A 22,454-nucleotide genomic window follows, 5' to 3' on the forward strand; every position below is an offset into this window, starting at 1 on the left:
TGGCTCAACTCAAGATGAGCGTACAGCGGAAAAACAGGCTCATTGAAGAACTACATGAGCAAACGCTGAGCTGTGAACAGGTTTGTAATAAAACCTCTGAAATTTGAGAGTAGACCAAGCGGCCATCCTTACAATCTCCAACAAGGGAACATTGGAATCGGTTGCTGCAGTAGTTGAAGCTCCACGCACAGAATGTGCCTTGAAGATATTGGTGTCGACACCAGAAACCTTGAGTGGCGAACGAAGCCACCTCCGGAAGGACGGTGCCGTAATCGGTTTGTGAGGCTTTACATAAAGAAAAACTACGGATCCACATTGGAAGAGGGAGAAAACGGCTGAACAAACCGCACGTGTGGCTTTTAAGTACGAGCATAATGTCTCAATCGGGCAGAGTCTGGAAATCGAGCAAAAAAGGCCTTCGGAAGTCGATCGGAGAAGCCCTGTTTACGAGGAGCTGAGAGCGTTAACTCCACGGCTCCTGGAAAGGCTGCGGTAGTGCCGAAGATCCGATTTTGTTAGCGCCGAGACTCTTTCCAGGCAGGCTAACCAGAATAACATGGCAAGGTTAAGCGATAATTGCTTTGGAGACAATAACCTGTTACCACCAAGCGATGCAAGGTATTTAGTGGCAAGAGTTACGTCCCAAGTGTGGGAGTACCTAGGTTTAGGGGGACGGCTATTGAATATTCCTTCCAGTAGCTGGGTAACTGAAAGATGTTGACCCACAGGAAAACCATTGAAACCTAACATAAAATTGTAAACTGTGTAATAAGCAGTCTGGCTAAAGTCCCCCGAGAAACATTGTAAATTAGTCCTGAAAAGCCCCGAGGGGAGAGACTAATAGCTTCACTCACTCACTCACTCACTCACCATCCACCTTGGCGTGGCTGTGGAAATAGCTTAACGGGTAACATTAACTAAGCGGTAAGCCGCTCCGACATTGAAGAACTCGGTTAGCTAGAGTAGGATGTCAGCTAAAGATGCCGAAAAGGGATCAACCTTTCTTTTATCACACCAGCAACTCCAGCGTCCTTAAGCTGATCTGTACTTTTTTCGTGAAGGGAAGGAGTATCTTGATAAAGTTGGTAGCGGAGATGTGAAACACAGCTAGGTGCAATCTGGGAAACATTGGGTGAGTCCTTTGACGGTCTGATGGATCCCTCAAAAGGTGTCTGGTGGTTGGGATGAGGACTGGTTGCTCGACCACAAGGCTCAGGAGGAGCGGCCACCAAGGCTGTGCTTGCCAGAGGGGTGCAACTAATATGATGTCTGCTTTGTCCTGAGTTACTTTGTTCAATACAGCTGGAATCAGATTAAAAGGTGGGAACGTATAACCCTTAAAGAGTGCCTAGTTTCATTGTCAGAGCATCCGCATGCAAGGCCTCTGGGTCCAGTCTCCAGCTCAAGTACTTGGGGAGCTGGGCGGGCAGGCGAGAACCAAACAGGTTGATTTCGCATTCTTTCAGAAAGGAAAAGAAAATCTGAGGCTTTATCTTCCATTCGCTGTTGTCGTTGAACACCCTCGATTCCGTGTCTGGAATAGTGTTTAGTTTGGCGGGAACATGTTGTGCGGACAACACTATGTTCCTCTCCAGGCACCACCTCCAGAGTTCCAAGTTAAAGTTATGATGAAAGTCGACCTGGCAACCGGCGCCCTTGTTGTTGACATGGGCTATTGCTGTGGTGCTGTCCATTCCGAGGAAGGCAACTCGGTGAGAATGATTCTTCAGAAAGGACTTTAGGCAGCTTTGAGTTCTAATACGTTTATATGAAGTGTGCTTTCCTCTTACGACCAACGCCCATTTGTGCGATGCCCTTAGCAGACCGCACCCCATCCTGTCTTGGATGCATCTGTCGTTATGAGCAAGGTCAGGGATGGAGGTGTGATTGGGCTGCCATTCACTTTAACCCTAACCCTAACCTTAACCTAACCCTGTCACTTTGATTTCCAGCATCGTTGAAGGACTTATTAGCCTCCTTTTGGGTTCACAAACCCCGGTTGGTGGCTCATTAGCCCAAGATGGTGGCTCATCAGCCCGAGTTCATGGCCTAAAAGTGGCAACAGAGCCCTCTTCTGATCTTCATCCGAAATCCTCGGGCGTTAAGGACGGCTTGGTGAATGCAAACGCTCTGAATCAACACGACGAGCATCATGTCTTGAACTCGAACGAGACCTGGATCTTGATCGGTGTCACCTTGACTTTTTCATTGCGAAGATCGAAGATATGCTTTTGAAAGGAAAGGGATTACTTAACTGATAGAAAGATGTCTCGAAAGGAGCCGAGATGGGACTTGGAACAGTCGAAATAACGCAAAAAAGCGGTCACAACATTCACCTACCTGTTCAAGTGTTCGTAGCACAGCAGGAAAGATGGAGTATCACATGTCAGTGGCGTGTTATAGGGCTGCAGGGAGTGATGGTACTACGTCACATCTGACCTTCCTTTTGTCCTTGCTCTGGGGGTATGGTCTTTTTTTTTTGTTTTCTTTAGACGCGTTAAAGAGTGGTTCGTAGCACAATAAGCGGGATTCTACCTGATGCTCTCTCATATATTTCGCATGGAGTTTGTGTAATATAATTAAACTTTTCAAGTAGCGATTCATTGACCGATTATGGCTCGTGTAGTATTCGCGAGATGTAATAAAAATCAAGGGCTTAGCTTCTGAAGAAACTGTGTGTTGGGCGGATTGTACGATGAGTAATGTTTGTAATGTTAGTTGCCATAATTACTTTAAAAAAAAAGAAAGAAACTGAGGTGCTGCGTCAGTGGGGAGTGATACACGAAATTCTGTTTCATCGAACGAGGAAAGAAACTTAGGTTAAGCTTACAAATTTTTCTCTTGATAAAACCAACTTTTCAGATATAAGGCTGACAAACTTACACTCCAGTTGGTGTCATTTCGTGGACTTCAACCCACATCAGCAAATCAAATTTTAGCCCTCCTTCATCTGCACTGTAAAGCAACCAATGGTGTTAAGTGAATCGTAGCCACTTTAGAGGATAAGTGCAGTAAACGTAAAAAATTTAAATAAAATACTGCGTTCAAGAATTTTAAGGACGCAAAGTTAAAGATCCCTTGATTAGTAGGTTTTACAGATCATGTATTAAATGCTCTTCGTCCATCACTTTAAGCGCCACCCAACAGAGAATGCATACGAGAAAAAGAGAGTAACAGGTAAATTGGAGTGCCCGGCTATTCACTGGAAAAAGATATCTTGTTTGAGAATATTAAAATTCTAATGAAGGCCTTTCCGTCTATTCCAAAAGGAAAGAACAACACTTGATTTTGCGACTGTTGTTACATTTTCATAGTTCCTTACCCGCAGAATTGATAAGGCAAAGACATGGTACACTGCGATTCTAAAGCAAAAAATAAACAACATCAGTATGATTCACAACCAACGGCTTTCCGACAGTTTTATTTCTGCAAAAATCTTAATTCAAAGCTTGTTTAGTTTACTGTAAATGAGTGTTGTCCTTAGTGGCGTGTATAATACATAGACGTAAATGAATCAAGTGAGGACTAACGCTACTGTTAACGTGATGAATGAAGTGCCTTCGCTGATCAACAGCATCAAGAACTTTTTTGTGCATCACCCAAGGAAAGAGAAAAATCTCTGACCTGGATTCACAGTAGCGTTACGCCTCACTTGATTCGTTAACACCTTGTCTACTTAATGTCTACAAACGCTAGAAAGTTTTGTCAGATACCATTTAGAGACTTTGATTCCAGTTTTCCTCCTCTTATGACGGCTCTGCAATGAATCAGAATGCATATAAGTACAAGCTTCAACAGTTAAAGTAATAATAATAAAAGAATAAAAGTAAATATTACAAAAAATGTATTTATAAAAAGGGGTATAGTTGAATGATTAATCAATAAAAATATTATGATTAATAGACAAAGAAAAAATAAAACAATAAGCATTAATAAAATAAACACATGAGATATCACAGGTTTTGTAATTATCATGCATCTTATATCACATATCATAAAATCATGCACCAACTCAAAGTGAATGTTCAGGCTAAATTTTTTGTAGTAATTTCAAGGAGAAGACTGTTTATTTTATCTCCACTTTTTTTCATTTAAAGGTCCGCCATTACTTGGTGCGGTTCCGACCAATAAGCAGAGCTGGTCGAGAAGAAAGTGATGTCATTTACTTTCTAGCTTAAAAATGCAGTGTGTGAGTGCGGCTTAGTATGCAGAACACGAATTTGACATTCTGAAAGCCAAAACCTGTCGTGCTGCATACTAATTCAGCCGTATTCACACACTTCATTTCTAAGCTAGTGAGTAAATGACGTCACTTTCTCATCGATCCAGATCGGTCCGAACCGCACCAAGGAATGGCGGACCGTTAAATGATTGCATAAAATCTCACATTTTGAGTATTCAGCACGAGAACTTTCGAAATGTGATTTTTGATCATAGTAGAACTTGAACAGATTGTAATTTGCCTGTTTTAGCTGTGATTGGTTGGGCCACAATTATTGCTTTCCAGCATTTTGACAAGCCAAATGATATCTGTGATGTGATCAGCATGTGATCAGCATATAATCTATGCCGAAAAAAAGATCAATAAACCAACCAAAGTACATTTTAAATGTCCAATAACTACTTAGCATTTTTCAAGTTGTTAAATGAAGAATGTACAAGAGGTAAAAAAAAAGATAAGCAAAAAGCACGAAAAGCATATACTTGACATTTTCTCCATCTCCATTTGCATTTGGTGGAGCATGTTTGATTTGATACCCATTTTCTTTCAACTTTTCTATGGAGCAATGTACATGGAGTCATACCTTGGAAGGTTTTTACTGCAGAGATGCTGAGGAAGATGAAGATAATGTCCAAACACTTCAACCTGCAGGGGACTGGCGCTAATATAGTCGATGAAAGCTCTGTTAACTACCACGCCAACCTTAAAACAAATGAACTGAATCAATTCACTGATCAACTAATGCATAACTATTATTGAAAAAAACACAATCAATTAATTAATCAGCCTTTCCTTACTTGTGCTCATATAAATCTTATAATAACAATTCAACTACTTAAAAATAAGTTAAGAATGATAAGACAAATGTCTTGCGCGGAGTCACCAAAGTAGTTGACGCTTTCTAGTTGATTACCGTTTAGTGCTTGGTTTCTTCAATTTTCTCCCTTCCACTCAAAAGCGCAGTTCAACACTTTTTGAAACTATGCATAATGACTTGTGACTTAATTATTCTGCTACCACCTGAGCCCTTTCTTACCTTCTGGTTATAGTCGAAACTCAACGGTCCGCCATCTAAGTTATTTGGCACTGGCTCAGTGGAAAATCCTTCATCTTCTTCGCTACAAAGAAACCTGCAATGGTAAAAAAGCCGTTCATCGCTATTCCTGGATTAAAATACTACCAGGTTTTTTTTTCTTTTGCTTTTGCTTTTGCTAATTACTTTTTTTTTTGGGGGGGGGGGGGGAGGGGAAATCGCGATTTGGCTGCGCGCAGCGGGAGTCCGATTTGTTTATCACGAGTATGATTACAGACCGAATAGGACGACGGGAAGCCCTCTTACCAATTAATTATAAATATTACAATTTCCTTGAAAGAAGAAGAGCCAAGTTATGAAAGAAAGGGAAAATTGGCAATTAAAAACTGACAAAGGAGGCGTAAATTGTTTAACGTCGCTCTGAAAGGAGTCTGTACACTGTTTCTATGGCGATTGAAACCAAGGTTGTGATTGGTTGATTTAAACTACAATTATGAATGTGATTGGTTGATTTAAACTACAACTTTAAATGTGATTGGCTTATTGAACTGTCCGATAACAACTTGGCAAGTGAATTAGTGGAAAAGACGAGTTTTTAAGCCAATCACAATCGAGGAAATTGTAATTTTTATAATTAACGGAGAAATATGTATTAAATAATTGTATGCGTGACCACAAACTACCTTTTGTGTTTTCATTGCACGCAATGCAATATCCGTTCATCGTATGACTCGGTTAACACATCTTACAGGGCTAATTTCTCCCGGTATTGTTAAAAAAGAGGTATGAAATATTTTAAACTATCATCGTAGAAACTTGTAAAGCATCTTTTTACTGGTTTTGATTGGAGTCAACGCCGTTAACAACAGTTTTAAATGTCAACAGCTATTCTACGATCGCACTTAACCATACGGTTGAGTCACGGAACGGGGACTTTGGACTTAGGACTAAGGAATTGAAATGGATATTGACCAAGATATTGTAACAAAAAATCCCTAAAATATTGTGAATGTTAAAGGAAATCGACTAAAATTCCTTTGCACAAAGTGTAAGCTACCCGTAGCCTTTTGTTGAGATAACGACCACAATTCGCATGCAAGAAAGAAAGGTAAAGGAGGGAGAAAAGGGAAATAAACTAATAATTTAAAAGCTGACCTTGGGCTACTCCTGGTGTGTTCTGCGCTTGAGTCTTAAACCTTACCGTATCTGGCAGAATACGTCTGTGTACGGAACTGGGATTCCTTGAGCCCGCAAAACGGTGACACTGATCACGAAAGGTTGGCCAGTATGAAGTGTTCCCTTGGAATACGGAGGCTCTGTTGCTACTGTATCTGCTTCAACAGCCTCCTCTGCTGCCTGTTAGCGAGAAAAAAACACCGTCAAAAGTAATTCGCTTGCCAAAAATAACAGAAAGGATTTCAGCTTGGCTCGATTTCACCAAAATTATCAGTCTTAGCAGAACAAAACTAGCAAATAAAGTCCCTGCAAAAAATGTTCTTAAAAAGAAAAAACAGCATTCGAAGCGCGTCTCTTTAAGAATCAAGTGGAGGTAAAGAAACGATATGCATAACAACACTTCTTCGGAACAAGAACCAAGAAAAGAACAAGAACCAAGAAAATGCACCACGTGACCTAACCTGGACATTAGGAATATCTTCTAGATCATTAGATCTAAATCTTATATTCCCTCGGTTTTCACATGGAAACTCCAGCCACATCACGCTTGGTCGCCCCGCTTCATTCACGCCCCACATCTGCTCATCTGTTGACACAGCGGTTCCAAAATTAATTCATTTAGGATAAAACGGCCTTCTTTGACTGTGGTTTAAAGTTAAGTTTCCTTTGAATTATCAAACAAAAGAGGAAAGTTAATACTGTACCTGTACATTGTTGAATACCGATGACCAGATGACCTTGTACGTCTCCTGATTCGCTTACAATTGGCACCTTCTGCTCCAGAGGAACACCATACAACAGGTTACTCAGGTACACGAAAGATCTAAGAAAAACGACCCATACTTTTGTTTCCATTACAAAAAGGAATAAATAATCCAGTAAATGAGAAATGTACCTCCCAATCAGTCTGAACCAAGGAAGCGAATCGTAGAATGGATCAACGAAGTCATGAGAAAGGATGCTGCTGGAATCGGCTGCGGTGTCGTACATTAAGCGCATGTCTTCAAGTCGATCCCTACAAAGTAAAAACAAAAAAACAAAAAACGAGGCAACGGCTTAGGGTCTATTAACAGAGACTACGGTATATGAAAAGAACTGGGAGTCCGGCTGGCGCATTGGTCATGACCCTTGCTTAGCACCACTGCTATTTTGTGCGGTCTGAATTACAGTCGACCTGACTCCAGGGTTTTTCTCCGAGTTCTCTGGTTTTCCTCTCTGAAAGTCATCACAGTAAATTACATCTGGCTGAGGTGCTGTGCTCCGACATCAAACACGGACCGTATAGCTGGTGCAAGAGGTGCCTTAAAGTGTGCTTTTGGCTCGATATTGCGAGCTGCGCCCTTAAAATATTTCGTTCAAAAGGCGACAAGAAAGGGTGATTAACACAGCCATCTATTCTTTTCTATTGTGCATATCAAACAACAATTTTTGTTTAAATCATGATTTTTAGGATTTCAAATACGATAAAAGGTGTAAACTAGAAGGCTTGGTCAGTATCAGAGCACACTCATTTTCGGATGTAAATTTAAAGAAATTGCAACTGACAAACAGTCTTTGCATTTTCCACAAACAGTAGTGTTCAAAAAACGTTGATAACAAAGTATCACATCCATCTAGTGATTCAACTGCAGCGAGTGTATTTTAAGGTGGCCCACAAATGGAGGTTGTGACGTTACTTGGGCGAATTACCTGAGAAGAATTTCATTTTGCATACATTTTTGACTTCATGCAGCTGGTGCTTAAATGTTCCCACGAGTCAGAGACAAACACTTAACGTTAATTTTATCGACAAATCTACCAGTAAAATAATGTGGAAGAGCGGTTACCGTAGTTTGGCCAGCGACCAGAAGTGTGAAGCGCCATTCTTCATGTCCTTTACATCAACAGCTACTACAGAGGTATGGGGTGTGTGTTTGACATCACTTGCAAGGACTGATGGCCAAGGAGTGTAGAGTGTGTCAGTCAATAGAGTGAATTGAAACTCCACCTGTGCGAAGTAAAACGCAACGTCAGTTTTGCGAGGACACTCGAGTCACCATTGAGAAATACATCTTTATTCTGTAATATTACCAAGGTTACCATTCACCCGGCCATCTCTTTTATACACAATGATAATTAATAATAAAAATAATGAACTTCATTTTGGTGTCGAGTCATTTAGTGCTGGGGGCACTAATTGAGGATACTGTACATTGAAATCAAATCAATTTTTTTTTTTAGGAGAGGGTAAAAGCAGAGTACCCGTAGTGTCTCGAAGCAGAGTTGAGAACCAATTAACAAACTCAGCCACTTATGTCCAGAAATGACCCTAATTAGATGCACACCCAATTTTGACATCCAACACGAAAGTGACCCTTAATTCTAAGCATTTCCTACCTATTTACAACAACAAGGTAAAGGTGAAGGTTAGCGTTATTTTTAGTTTTGGGGTAAATGCAGCTGTTAATCTTTACTTGAGGAGCAGCGTTTGAGAGAAAAGTTTGTGACGTTAATTGTTTGTATTCCGAGAAACGAGTAATGTTGGTTGAAGTTGGGGAGATGAGCAAGGGGACACTTCGTGACGCTTATTGAAATCCGCGTGCATTTAATTAGGCTCAATCCTGGACATAATATCACTCAACCCACTTATGACACTGAGCCCAGGGCCGGGTTGTTCAAAGCAGAATTAAGATAACCCAGGGTTAGTGCGAAATGTTAATTTAGAAATGAAAGTTTAAAAAGCAAATTCAGTTTAATTCTTTTTGTGTACAATTTAATGATTGAATGCTGTTAAAAGAACAAACAAAATTATCAGAGAAAATGCTTTTGAAGAAGAAAACAAGAAACCCGGATTAAATTTAACTCCAGGTTAGTGGTAATCGGCGTTCGAAAAAAAAGGACCCAGGAATCGAAACAAGGCCACAATGGTGCCGGGAAGGCGAATGTTCTCACCACTTCACCATCCTTGCTCACCGACATTTGCGAGAATGCCATCTTTGCAAAATTTCCGTCCTTTAGCTCAGTGCCAGGTCATCCTAACTAGTAATCTTTATTCAACCTTTATTAAAAAATTTCTAGTCCTACAAAGGGGTGCCATCAGGCAAGACGTCTAACTAAAGAAAATCAAATGAGTTTAGAATAATGATAGCCTTAATAGACTTTCCGACAAAATATAAAATGAACAAAAATATCATAGGTTGGAAGGTTACAGGCTCGGCTCCTATTTGGGACATTCTGATTCTTTATTAAAGCTTCATAAACGAAAGGGTTTAAAAAAACACGAAAGGGTTATGAATGTCTCTAGGGTTAGAATCAACAACTGACAATTAACAGCAAGGCAATAATTCAAGTATTTGATTGGCTCGTTGCTGAGGTCTTGAAATCTCAGCTGACCAATTCACAAGCTACACTAAACTGTACCTTCTTTCTGAGCTCCACGCTGATGGCATTTGCTTCTTTTAAAAGAACTGCATGACTCAACAAGTCATCCTAAATCAAATTTTGATAAAATACATGCGAGGTCGTGGTCAGTCATACAAGCCTTTGGGCATTTTGGAATTTTGGCTTTTTGACAACAATAACAATACTTTGAAATTTAAGTTTACAAGACATGCTTCGACATTCGTAGGTCATCTTTATTTGTAAATGTTCGTTGCAATTTGTGTTTTGTAATACAAAAATAACACAACAGAGTTCCTAGTTACAGTGATTACAATGTTGCTGTTATTAAACCGGGACAGACAAAGAAAGCAAAGATAAATAAAACATGCACAGAGTGATCCGACCTGCGCTATATGGAAAAGAAGGGATAAATTCATGTTTTAATAAACGTATACATTAATCAAATGGTCCACATAAAAAAGGTGCCAGGGCAAATTCGATCGCTTAGTCTACAAAATGCTCCTCATTAAGAGTCTCAAGCCTAATTTGAATATCCAGGTGGACTCCTTACGTGCCAAACTTTTAAAATTAATTTTCATTGTTTCTTTCTTTCACTCTGCAGGTTCCTTATCAACTATTGTTCTTTTAGTATTTACATTTTGCAATTTCAAATAAATTTGACTTGATAATGACGTTAAGGTAACGATACTAAAATACTAAAGTTCTTAGTATTTTAAAGAAAGGTTTAGATATGTTTTATCACAGTTTTTTATACTTAAATGTTTTCTAAAATAACTTCTTCGTATCGACATTAATGTCTGTAACTGTCTGTTACTAATGATGATGGTTCCAAACATTCCAAACTACTTTGCTGAAAAAATTTTGAACCAGCAAAAATAAGCATAAATATGCTAAGCAAGTTCTGTGAGGTGATGTAATGTAACATCCATTTACAAAACCTTCCTTTTCAGAATAAATATAAAATCCAACCAAGAAAGATTTTGGTGGGAATACATACTCTGCAACGGTGCATACAAAGACTTCTGGCATGTTTTTTCGCGGTTCACACAAAAATTAAGGAAATTGTCTTTTGAAGGTCGTGCTATTTTTTGTATCTTGTTTAGTAAGACGTCTAGGGCTTCCAAGGGCAAAGGTAAATTTCAAGTACCCTAGAACTTTACAAAATCTACCAACTGTCTTGAATTGTCTTGATTCTTGAATTTCAATAGTCAATTAATTTAATGGACTATTGAAATTCAAGAGCCTTAGACAGTTTTCACTGACTGAGAACTGCATATATCCACCCACCCTTAGTGAGGTCCACTGGTAACACTTCCACTTATCCACCACTACTTCAGCCAAATTGAGCTCTCTCTCCGTCAGTGGGCTCTCACCTGAAAAAAGAGCAAATTTAAAGACCACTCCTCCCAATGAAAGCAGAGAAGGCCATAGGTATGATGGGAGCAAACATATAAATAAAGGCACTTACTGTCAAAGCTATCAACATCAATGTCACTGTCTATTGATTCACTGGAAGGAACTGATGACATATCCATCTAAACAAAAATAAAAGCAACAACACGATTACCTTGGTTGCTACAGATGTGGCTTTGTAGCTCACGGATAGAGCAGTATACAAGTATCGCAAATGTCTGTACAGGTTTGCATCAAGTTCATGTAACCCCTCCATTTTTTATTCTTTGGGATTTGTAGAGCATAATCCCGACAAGTGCAAGAATAATCCCTTTCTTTTGATAGCTGATGTCTGGTGAAGCTATAGTAAGTTGCTGAAATTCACTGAGGGAGCAGAGTTGGTGTATTGGTGAGAGCCCTCGCCTTCCACCAATGTGTCTCAAGTTCGATTCCCAGACACCGCATCATACGTGGAGTTGAGTTGGTTGGTTTTCCCCTCTGTTCCGAGAAGATACAGGACTCTTTGGGTACTCTGGTTTTACCCTCTAAATAAAAAGTAACATTCGAAATGCAGCGCTTTAATTTGACGTGATTTGATTGGAAGTGATCAGTTCAAGAAAGCAATTATAGACACTACAAAATAATTCAGTGGATTAACATAGTTTATTTACAAACCCAGAGAAACTTGTTTCACCAGAAGTTGCAGTAACTTAAATGCACCAATCCTATTTTGACAAAGATCAAAACGCACAACCTCACCCACACTTTTTTCAAGTTTAGGATCAAAGAAAGAATATCGTCATTTTTAATGTTTATACCCATTCATCTTTTATTAGAGACTTTGAACTTTAGAAAATGACATTTAAGTTTTTAGGAAAGTTACAGTGAAACCGATTGTTCGTTTGCGCGCCACTTTGCAATATTGTCACGCAATGTTGCGTTTTTGATTGGCACTAAGCTCCGAGCAAGTTGCGGGTTCAAATTTCCCAACGTACGCACAGTTGAAATCCAATGGTATGCCTGTAATTACATTGCGAACCTTCCATCCATAGTCGGTTTGGAATTGACAACTTTAAATTTTGGAACGCCCTTCAAATGGATTTGAAATGATTAATTTCTTCGAAGAACGTTTACGCGTGGAATCCAGTAAAGGCGAACGAAGATGCTGTTGTATGGACTTTCACCACGCTAAGAAATCGTGTTGTTGAATTTATATTTCAACCCCCTTACAGTCCTGAATTTAATTCTTGTGAGTTTTGTTTATGTCGATGAAGGCATATTTGAGACAACACGAATAGTTTTCACAGAACTTGCGACAATTCAGTGTTTGCAAACAACCACGCCAGCGATACATTGTGGATTTGTCATTTAAGCATTAATTTTTGCACAGCCTCACGAACCCTACCCAATGTTGAGTTATTATGCCGTAAATTTATATAGTAAAAAATAGAGATCAAGGTCGTTTTCAACGGGTCCAAATACCTGACTCTGCATGGGAACGTAAACAGCTGGCAGCAAGTTGAAATTTGAACTTGCAACTTCCTCGGAGCAAACTGCCAATCAAAACACCAACATAGCGTCACAAAATTGCAAAGTGGCACGCAAATGAACAACCGATTTTACTGTAAAGTATTCAGACAGTATTAAATTTCATGAATTCTTACTGCCATGTAGAGTAAAGTACCAAGTTCCAGGTAAACTGTTTTGATGGAATGTGTGCAAGTGTTTATCACAAATCTACCTAGTTATATTATGGTTAAAGAGTATTAGTCCGTCCACTCGGTATCACAGGTTTTAGAAAGAATACCTTTATAGGATTATTCTCTGTTGTTGTTGATCGCCCTTGGCGAAAATGGCCCAATTCCCTCGGAGAAATTTGAATTTGCGCAGTTTTTGATTGCGGATAGATGAATAATTTTTTCTTATAAGGCATTGAACCATGTTGAGAATCATACTAAGGAAAAAAAAGACAAGTTAATCAACGGAAAGACAAGTCCAATTATTTCACACATGGTTAAACAACACATAATTTTCATTTTTTTCAGATATAACATGTACTTTTCAATCATTTAACAGATGCTATATCAGGTTGTAGACAACAAGTTAGAGTTTAGAGGTCAATGTATGTTGGCCAGATACAACTACTGTAGGTGCGTTAAGAACACCTTGCATGCAAGTTTCCAACATTATTTTTCAAATGGGTCAGTAGATCACAAAATAAATGTTTTTTTTTAAAGTGATGTCAAAATGAGTTGCACTTGATAAACCTCTTTCAGTTAAGAATAGTCTTGAATAATTGTCAGAAAGGTTCCCTTTTTCACAAACCATTGATATTCCGCATATTCTCAACATTTTGTATCCATGAAAGAGTTCTGCTAATGAGAAAACTCTCAAAGAGTACATCATGTGACCTCCATTGTACAGCAGAATGTTCATATCTGGAAAAATGGGGGTTACTGATCACATGCAAAAGGATGTACCTGTAAAAATACTCTTAAGTCACCTAAATTGCAATTAGTCATGTTTCAACTGTGGTATCTTAATAACTTTGTCATTTCCATAAGGTCACAATAGTACTTTGTCATTAAAATAAATAAAGAATTAATTAACTGATTTCTTAATTTTTATGTTTTTATGCAATTTTATTTTATTTAATAACATGTGATTATTAGCAGAGTCAGGACTTGTTTTAGAAAGAGGCCCACCTAGAATAGCTTTGCTGATTGCACGTCGCCTAGGACTGTATTAAATGACATTGCATTGGTATTAAATAAAATAAAATAAATTGAAATTGAAATTGAAATTTAGTGCTTCTTTTAACATGGCCCAAAAGAAAGTGATTTTGTGTTGACAGTTTCAATGACTGTAAGCCACCTTTTTCAAAACTTACACGGTGACTGTCATTAGTTTTGATAAAGATGGCTGTGTTGAAACAATGAGAAATCACTTCCTTTTGCACTGTTACCCTTTCCGTCTTAAGAGTGACACTTTTAGATTTTACTCTGCCTCACGCCAGACGATTTTACTCGTCAATGGGGGACACCTCAGAGATCAAAGGGTTAAAAGAGCAAATCTAGTTCTCAATTTTGCTAGCCTGATGAATTTCTTCAACATCTTAACTGATTATACCTGCCGTTGCAATTCCTGCAGCCTGGTTTCAAATGTCTACAAAGGAAAATAAACACAAAAACATGAGAAAGACCTTCAAGGGGATCCTACAGTAGCATGGACCATTGTGATCTAGATGTCTCTTCAATTTATATCCTTCAACTCTGATAGCTGCAGTTTTCCTAATGAAAGCAGTGTTATCAATATTCAATCCAAGTCTTCCCACCAATTTCAATCTCAGCTCCTATTTGCATTAATTTTACTGTCAGTAGAACGCATCCTGAACTTGACGCACAAGAAGCCTGGGCATGAGCATTAAGCATGGAGTATCTTGATTTTTGGGCGGGTGGCAAGGTACCGGAAATGGAAATACTTGGATTTGGCATGGTGCGTGCGCTCCTAAGGACAAAGCAGCACTGTGCACTCAAGTGCAAATAATGAGAAAAGGAGGTAGTGAGATGTGATTCAGCTTGGTAAGGTCAGCATCAGTCCTTTTATAAAGTCAAAATTATGTTCCTTAAAAAGGCCATAGATGTAATACAATGAAGCCTCCTCAGCAAGTTGTTAATTACCGTTTTAAAAATGTCAAGAAACCTCAATATTCCAGCTACGACAAAGCAAACGAGGCAATCATCCTGTCAGATGTAGGTAGACGGTCCACTGGAGAACAAATAACTTGCGTTCATGTCCTTTTTTGTCACAATTCTTATTAATTCCTTCTTATAAAAAAAAAAGAATGGAAAACCTTTCCATCTGATTCACAACCCAGAAACTCTAACTGTGTAAATTAGGTTCAAGTGCAACTTTATTTCCAGGGTCTCTTGGTCTCTCACAGCCATTCTTTGCAATGTCATGCAACACTTCGCAGCCGCAAAACACTTGCTTTGGTTACTTTGGACTACCACCATGCTGGTTGAACCACTTTCCCAAAAATCCAATAAACCCTAATGAATAAGGGTTCCTTGTCAACCTGCGTCAACATATTCCACACCATATTTAGCAAAGTTCTCGCAGCCTTAATTTCAATGGCAAAATTTTGAATGCACTTACTATCCCTGATTACTCCTAGTTTGTAAAAGCACACTAATAATACCAGTTTTTGTTGTTGCAGAAGCATATCTGCTTGATCTTTTTCTTTCTTGATTTGCTCCTCTAACTCTTGAACCCTGATGACAAAGATATATAGCACCAAGGATCAGTGCATAGAGAAATATCTGACCAATGTGACCCTCCCTGGATTGCCAGTTTTTTGTGGCAACTGATAAGGAACAGCTCTATATAATTGAGACTTCTTTTTGAGGCACCTAAGCTAAGTTTTGATAGTTGCTGAGGCACTCGAGAGAAGAAGAATTATTAAATCCTTCACCTGTCATTCATTTCCTTGATGTCCCATCCCTGTTCCCTCAACAGTTCCAGTACAGCGAATGACCAGTCTACAGGATCCTCGGCTTTTGTCTCACTTTTGCCTGCAGAAACAAAATGCGATTTTTCAAACTTTCTTATGACTGTTTAGTTTATTCAATTTGCAAAAGCTCGTCAAATTAACACCAGCTGAACTGAGAGAAACAGTGTTCATAGAAAGATAGAAAGTCCAACTTTGCTGTATGCATGTTCATAAAACTTGAGATTTGGTTATTTCACACAGAAAATTTGTGACAAAGAAATGTACAAAACTTGAATACATGTATACAGTATGTAGATGCGGAAAGAAGCAGACTAACAACAATTTTTATAAAAGTGACGACACATTTAAATTTGCAAGACATGTTTCGGTCGTGCAACGACCATCTTCAGTTGAAAGTAGAATTAATTTGAAGTTACATTTGAATTTATAATATGCTAAACAAAGATAAATAACAACGTGAAATAAATTGGGAATCTAACAAAATAGCCAAAGGTAACAAAAAAGAGTGTACAATGGAACATGTTGATTAGAACGAGAGAGTTAAATTAACGTGATATAATTGCTTATTTAAAGAAGGTTGCTCCCAGGAAATATGTAAGGCCTCTTTTATCTTGACCTGGAATTTTGTGGTCGCACGGTCTATAACTTCAAAACATTCCGCAGAGCAGGAGTTACGGCATGCCTCGGATTGTTGAAGGTGTTTAAAGATATGTGAGGTCCTGTCCCTGTTTAAGTGTTCGCGAATGCGTGTCGAGAGGTGTCGGCTGGTTTCGCCGACATAGCAAGAATTACAGCTTGCACAGGTAAACTTGTAGACAACATTCGAACAGAGTTCAACAGGCACAGGGTCCTTCACACTAAACATGTTACGGATCTTGAAGGAAGAAAAGGCTAGCTTAACATCAAGATTGTTACAATAACGTTTAAGTAATTTACGTAATCTGTTTTGTGCTACAATAGAGAAGGGCCCAACATAAGGTAATTTGAAAAAATGTGTAGGATTAGAGGGAGGACTAGTAGGTGTGTTCGAAAGGGTCTGAGTTTTTGTAATATACTGCTTAATGACTCTCTCAACGATGTGACTGGGGAAAAGGTTTTTACGTAAGATTAATAACAATTTCTTGATATCCTCATGGAAGCCTATCCATGTGTTGTTGATCTTATACGTTCTGTCAACTAGAGTCCTGATTAAGCCAAGTTTGTAAGAGAATGGGGTAAAACTAAAATAATTAGTTAATAGGTCCTGTCCCTTAAACAGGGACAGGACCTCACATATCTTTAAACACCTTCAACAATCCGAGGCATGCCGTAACTCCTGCTCTGCGGAATGTTTTGAAGTTATAGACCGTGCGACCACAAAATTCCAGGTCAAGATAAAAGAGGCCTTACATATTTCCTGGGAGCAACCTTCTTTAAATAAGCAATTATATCACGTTAATTTAACTCTCTCGTTCTAATCAACATGTTCCATTGTACACTCTTTTTTGTTACCTTTGGCTATTTTGTTAGATTCCCAATTTATTTCACGTTGTTATTTATCTTTGTTTAGCATATTATAAATTCAAATGTAACTTCAAATTAATTCTACTTTCAACTGAAGATGGTCGTTGCACGACCGAAACATGTCTTGCAAATTTAAATATGTAGATGCATTATTTTGCTTATTAAAATTAATGTTAATGTTTCAGTGGCATTGATCAATTTCCCATTTCCTAGATCTCAAGGTCTCTACTGTTTGTTTTTTGGTCTTGTTGTTTTTCGGGGAGGGGGACGGGAACTGTAATTATAAGATTGAGAAAAAAATTTTTTTACATATGGGCAATTTTTACATAATGGGCAATTTAGTCCACGATTGTAGAATGAAGCTGTTTCATTAGTCCTAAAAGCACGTGCATCAAAAAATTCTGGAAAACTGTCAACTTAGCAAACTATAGCAATAGTTTGAGGAATTCAGATTTTGCTTGATTTCCTCTGGATGCGAACATGTATATCAATGAGTATGATGGGCCCAAAAAAAATTCAAGAAAATGTGAAGATTATCACTGCAACTGTTACTGAGTATCACCTGAAAGCTGTGCAAAATAAATACACACTTAAACATATCACACAGCTATTACCATTTATATCTTCAAGCAGATTTACTTGTGATTGCCGGATTCTTTCTTCACGAGCTGAGAATGATAATTCAAAAGATATGATTTGGGGTCATGTACCCTGATTCTTTGATTTAAGAATGGTTACGAACATGATAATACCCAATTATTGCTCATCCTATGATGCCTAACTACATAGTAATTCAATAATTATGGTAATGAATTCAAATCTGTTGATACTTGACTAAATATTCCATAGGAGCTGATTAGACATAGGGAAGTGATAGACAGAATCAAAACTCAATGCAACTACCATATCAGAAACAGCTCTCTCTCTCTCTCTCTCATGGATTTATTTTAAAAGCCTAAAACACTAATTCTCAAACAGGGATCCATGCAACAAGAACCACTTAGTTTGAATACACTAAATGCACCAATACATAAGCAAATGTTAATGCCTTGGAAATGCAAGTGTCACCTACGTAATTATATAACATTCCATCTCAAGTGGGAAATATTTATTTACTTTAATCCCACTGATTATTCATAAGGAGGAGAGTGTCAGATACCGTCAAGCCGTAGGTTCCTGGTTGTTATAGTTTTTTAATACCTTGATCAGGAAAATTAAACCTGAATACATGATTGTTTCCCAGAATGATTCGTGCTCCTAAAATGACAAACATACAAGTTTCATTTGTTACAGTTTACTCAACATTGATAACACTGCATGATAGTGGTGAGTACAGCAGATTTGACATGAATGAAAGTCCAATCCTCACCTGACTTTAACACTGCGGATTCTGTCACCAGTTTCCCATTAACATAAGTATGACTGTTTTCGCAAGGGATTATTTTGACCACACCTTATAGAAGAACAACAGTTAGTTGGGTACCATACTTTTTCCTTTGTGTTAAGTTATAAAAATTTACTTCGATCAAAAATGGGAAACCTCATCTAGAACTTTTAAAATAACATTTATCAAACAATGCTAGCCATGCCTGGTGTATGTTCAAAGATGCAGTGTTCTTGCAGAATGTTTTCTCCATTCAGCTGTATGTCTTGATGGCTTCTAGCTCCAGCTTGACCAACCCTGAAGTACAGAACATAATGTCTGACAACACGCAATCACAACCAATAATGGATCATCTCATAAATGCAATATGTAAAATTAATAAATAAAAAAAAGACAAGAGAAAATTACCTTGTAATTCCCTCCTTCACATAATAGAGGAGGCATTCAGACATCAAGGGATCTTCATTTAAATTCACTACATGAGGTCTCTGTTTCAGAATGATACAGAAATCCCAAATGGTCACTTCAATTAACATTGTTTAAATATTTCATGCATTAGCACCAACATTATAAAACAAGATAGGTGAAAGTAGAAGAATGAATTTGAACTGGTTTTTACCCTTTTTGGTTGAAAGAGTCCAACAGTATGACCATCCACACCAATAGCCACACCCATTTCAGCCAGCATTGCCTCTCTGTCAAGTGATATTTGATAACAAATAATAGATCTTCATTACAATAACTAATTAGAATCTCAATCTGCATTCCACTGTAGTACCTCAAATCTCTATAATAGAAATTAAACATTCAGTCACTCTTGTACATTGGCATTGTTCTTAAATATTTCCTTTTGTATTCTCTGTCATTGTAAATATATTAATGAACTATTTTATCTTTGCTTCACCCAACTCGATTAGCTTTGCTAAATTTGGGTGGACAAACTTTTCATTGTGACTAGAATTGTATGTAAGAAATGTTGTTGTTGTTGTTGTTGAAATATTGCTGTATCTTAATAGTGGAGCTCCCCAGGCCCCTTGGGCGCGCACACGTTGTTGTAATATTGAAACCTTTGGGGATCCCCTTAGGAGCCCCTGAGTGACTTACATGGACACCCCGAAAACCATGTGCGTTGTATTGGGACTTTTAAAAGCGACACGAACATGTTAGAATCAATAGATGTTACTAGTTGTTGAGTTTAGTATTGCTTGATTGAATGATATCATAACATGGTGTCAGAAGCGGTTTCCTGCCCTGCCGAATTGTGAGATGAGTTGACGGAAAAGCAAGTTTCCTGTGAGTTGTATTTTTGTATCTTGTATAATGGCTGAGCGAGATTCTCGAATGCCTGGTCCACTGTTTCTAGATGCGAATGCTGCTGAGAACTGGAGGAAATTTTTTATGCAATTTGAGATTTACCTTGTTGCGAAGGGCAAAGATGCTAAAGCGGACAAACTGAAGGTAAACTTGCTGTTACATTGTGCTGGGCCAGAAGCTATCGAAGAGTACAGTCACTTTGTGTTTACCGATGAAGAAGACAAAGATTGCTATTAAGATGTCTGTCACAAATTCGAGGAATTGTGCCAGGGTGCTAGAAATGTCATTTATGAGCGACTGGTGTTATATCAGCAAAATCAGAAGGAAGGTGAGAGGATTGACAATTTCGTCAGTGAACTGAAAAGACTGTCTTTAACATGTGAATTTAGCGACCTCCGAGAATCACTCATTCGTGATCGTATTGTCGGAGGAGTTTTGTCAGACGAATTGCGAGGTGAACTGCTGAAGAAACCAGATTTAACGCTGCAAACTGCTCATGATTATTGTGGTACATTCGAGGCAGCCGAACAACAGAAATACACGTTCAATACACCAACAGAGGTGGGTTCTGAACGGTAACTTCACCCTCTCAAGAAAGTCAAGGTTCAAGAAAAGACACCTGCTCGTAACTGTAAGTTTTGTGGTTACAAGCACCCATTAGGGAGCTTAAGCAAGGACGACGACGACGGCTACAACAACGCAACGAAACAATACGTTTAATTAGCAAAAACAGTAGTTCTACACGCTCTGCAAGTGCATTTTACATTTTAATACATTTCTTTGCCGTTCTCATCTTGACAACGACGTGAAATGATCAAATTTGAGGTCATGTGGAGGACGAGAGCACCTGACGATCAATTTTCAATTTTCTCTCTAAAATTAATATCCACACCGTTCTCACCAATTTTATTCTTGCAATGTGGATTCATATTCTCCTTGCCAAGCGACTTGGAGCAATCGCAAAATTATTACAGTAACAGGAAATAATATTTTTAGACAACGTTCTCATAGCCGTCGCCGTCGTCCTTGCTTAAGGTCCCTATTTACTCAGCCACCTTGCTGCCCAGCTCTTGGAAAGAAATGCAACAAGTGTAAGAAGGAAGGACACTTTGCACAAGTGTTCAAAGAATTAAGTGCTGAAGGTTCACTACTTGCAGCTGTGGAGCATGACCCTCCAACGACTCACGATGTGCACACTTATTTTGAATCAGTTGAGCTGGATAGTGTCTCCGGCACTCGAAAGAAATCTAGGAGTTTGATTACTGTCAAAATTGCTGGGAGGAATGTACAGATCAAGGCAGATACTGGTGCAGAAGCTACAGTCATTCCCTATGAGCTGTACAAGGAGATCACACACAAACCTCTTCAGGAAATTCAGCAACCTTTGAAGGGGTGGCTTGCACCTAAACCCATCCATCCAAAGGGCTCTGTGAGGCTTCCAACTCAATATGGGAGTCATGAACTTACTGTAAACGTCCATGTATAAGCCACACTTTTTTTCACAAAATTGAAGCCATAAATCAAGGGTGCGGCTTATCCATGGATACATCTGTGTTTGGAGTTTTAAAAAACCTAATTAATATTCATACAACTTCTTAAGATCTCAGTAAAGAAACATGAAAGAAACTGAGAGCATGTTGCTGTTGTTCATTGACTTTTTAATGAGTGGTGGCTCCTAAAGGGACCGTTTTTGTCTTCGAGTGTTTATCAGCGAACCTTGCTCTCCAAGAGTTCTTTCAAGCTTTACTCAAACAAGTAAAAACCAACTTACAAGGAATCTCCATTCCTCCGCACAGCTGTTTGCAGTGACGTCTTCGGCCAATCACTTCCACGCATATCTTTCTGCCTCGTGCGATAAAATACCACAAAATTTGCGAATACTCGCAAGGTAAATGGCTGACTGTTTCGTTGTCCTTGACCACCTTCTCGGCAAATTTGTCGACTGCATTATCAAGCTCCTGTTCTGCATGAATTTTTTCGCCTATTGCGGGTACAACTTTATAGACATGGTCATGATACCCAGGCCCTGGCCCAGACTCCTCCCCACATTAAGCATTCGTTCGTTTTGTTTCAATATCGAAGGAATTTCAACTTTATGGTGAAACCTTGATTATTTGTCCTTGTTGGTTTATAGCAATAGAACGTTACTGGAACTTCAAACTTTATTGTATTACATTTTTTTCCAAAATCTGCGCTTCTAAATTCGGGGTGCGGCTTATCTACGGATGCAGCTTATACATGCATGTTTACGGTAACCTGTTGCATCTTGTTGTTGATGGAAATTTTACAGCATTGCTGGGTTGTGATGCTTGTTTAGACTTAGAAGTCCTTGAGTTTATGAACGTTGAAGTGATAACTACTGCAGAGTCAAAACAACCAGAGCAAGAACTGCCAAGTTTCTTTCAAACCGATCCTGTGTTGCAGGACTATAAAGATTGTTTTAGTGATAAACCTGGCAAGCTACCAAACAAGTACATTTGGAAGTTGACCTGTCAGTTCCTCCAGTGGTACATCCTCCCAGAAAAATTCCAATTGC

At 38.6% G+C, this 22,454-nt stretch overlaps 1 protein-coding gene and 1 pseudogene across 5 annotated transcripts in view; one reads left to right on the top strand and one right to left on the bottom strand.

The window, feature by feature from the left end:
* Nucleotides 1-22,454, bottom strand: part of LOC137984521 (kinesin-like protein unc-104) — a 73,729-nt gene that overhangs the window by 15,490 nt on the left and 35,785 nt on the right. For 3 of the 5 annotated variants that reach the window (XM_068831687.1, XM_068831695.1, XM_068831691.1), the window contains exons 18-40: nt 19,224-19,299; nt 19,013-19,092; nt 18,810-18,901; nt 18,590-18,673; nt 18,421-18,477; nt 17,835-17,888; nt 15,679-15,778; nt 15,406-15,478; nt 14,334-14,369; nt 13,012-13,158; nt 11,281-11,347; nt 11,100-11,185; nt 9,831-9,899; nt 8,258-8,418; nt 7,327-7,446; nt 7,136-7,254; nt 6,893-7,017; nt 6,457-6,611; nt 5,259-5,352; nt 4,806-4,924; nt 3,714-3,757; nt 3,323-3,362; nt 2,884-2,955 (exon numbers count right to left, since the gene is read on the bottom strand). In XM_068831687.1, coding sequence (XP_068687788.1) covers nt 2,884-2,955; nt 3,323-3,362; nt 3,714-3,757; nt 4,806-4,924; nt 5,259-5,352; nt 6,457-6,611; nt 6,893-7,017; nt 7,136-7,254; nt 7,327-7,446; nt 8,258-8,418; nt 9,831-9,899; nt 11,100-11,185; nt 11,281-11,347; nt 13,012-13,158; nt 14,334-14,369; nt 15,406-15,478; nt 15,679-15,778; nt 17,835-17,888; nt 18,421-18,477; nt 18,590-18,673; nt 18,810-18,901; nt 19,013-19,092; nt 19,224-19,299 — 2,070 coding nt within the window. The remainder of the gene's footprint in view (nt 1-2,883; nt 2,956-3,322; nt 3,363-3,713; nt 3,758-4,805; nt 4,925-5,258; nt 5,353-6,456; nt 6,612-6,892; nt 7,018-7,135; nt 7,255-7,326; nt 7,447-8,257; nt 8,419-9,830; nt 9,900-11,099; nt 11,186-11,280; nt 11,348-13,011; nt 13,159-14,333; nt 14,370-15,405; nt 15,479-15,678; nt 15,779-17,834; nt 17,889-18,420; nt 18,478-18,589; nt 18,674-18,809; nt 18,902-19,012; nt 19,093-19,223; nt 19,300-22,454) is intronic. The other 2 variants (XM_068831705.1, XM_068831698.1) reach the window with 1 other exon arrangement.
* LOC137991044 (uncharacterized) lies at nt 19,925-21,552 on the top strand (annotated as a pseudogene).

Source organism: Montipora foliosa, chromosome 2 (assembly GCF_036669935.1).
Source record: "Montipora foliosa isolate CH-2021 chromosome 2, ASM3666993v2, whole genome shotgun sequence".
NCBI classification, from domain to species: Eukaryota; Metazoa; Cnidaria; class Anthozoa; order Scleractinia; family Acroporidae; genus Montipora; species Montipora foliosa.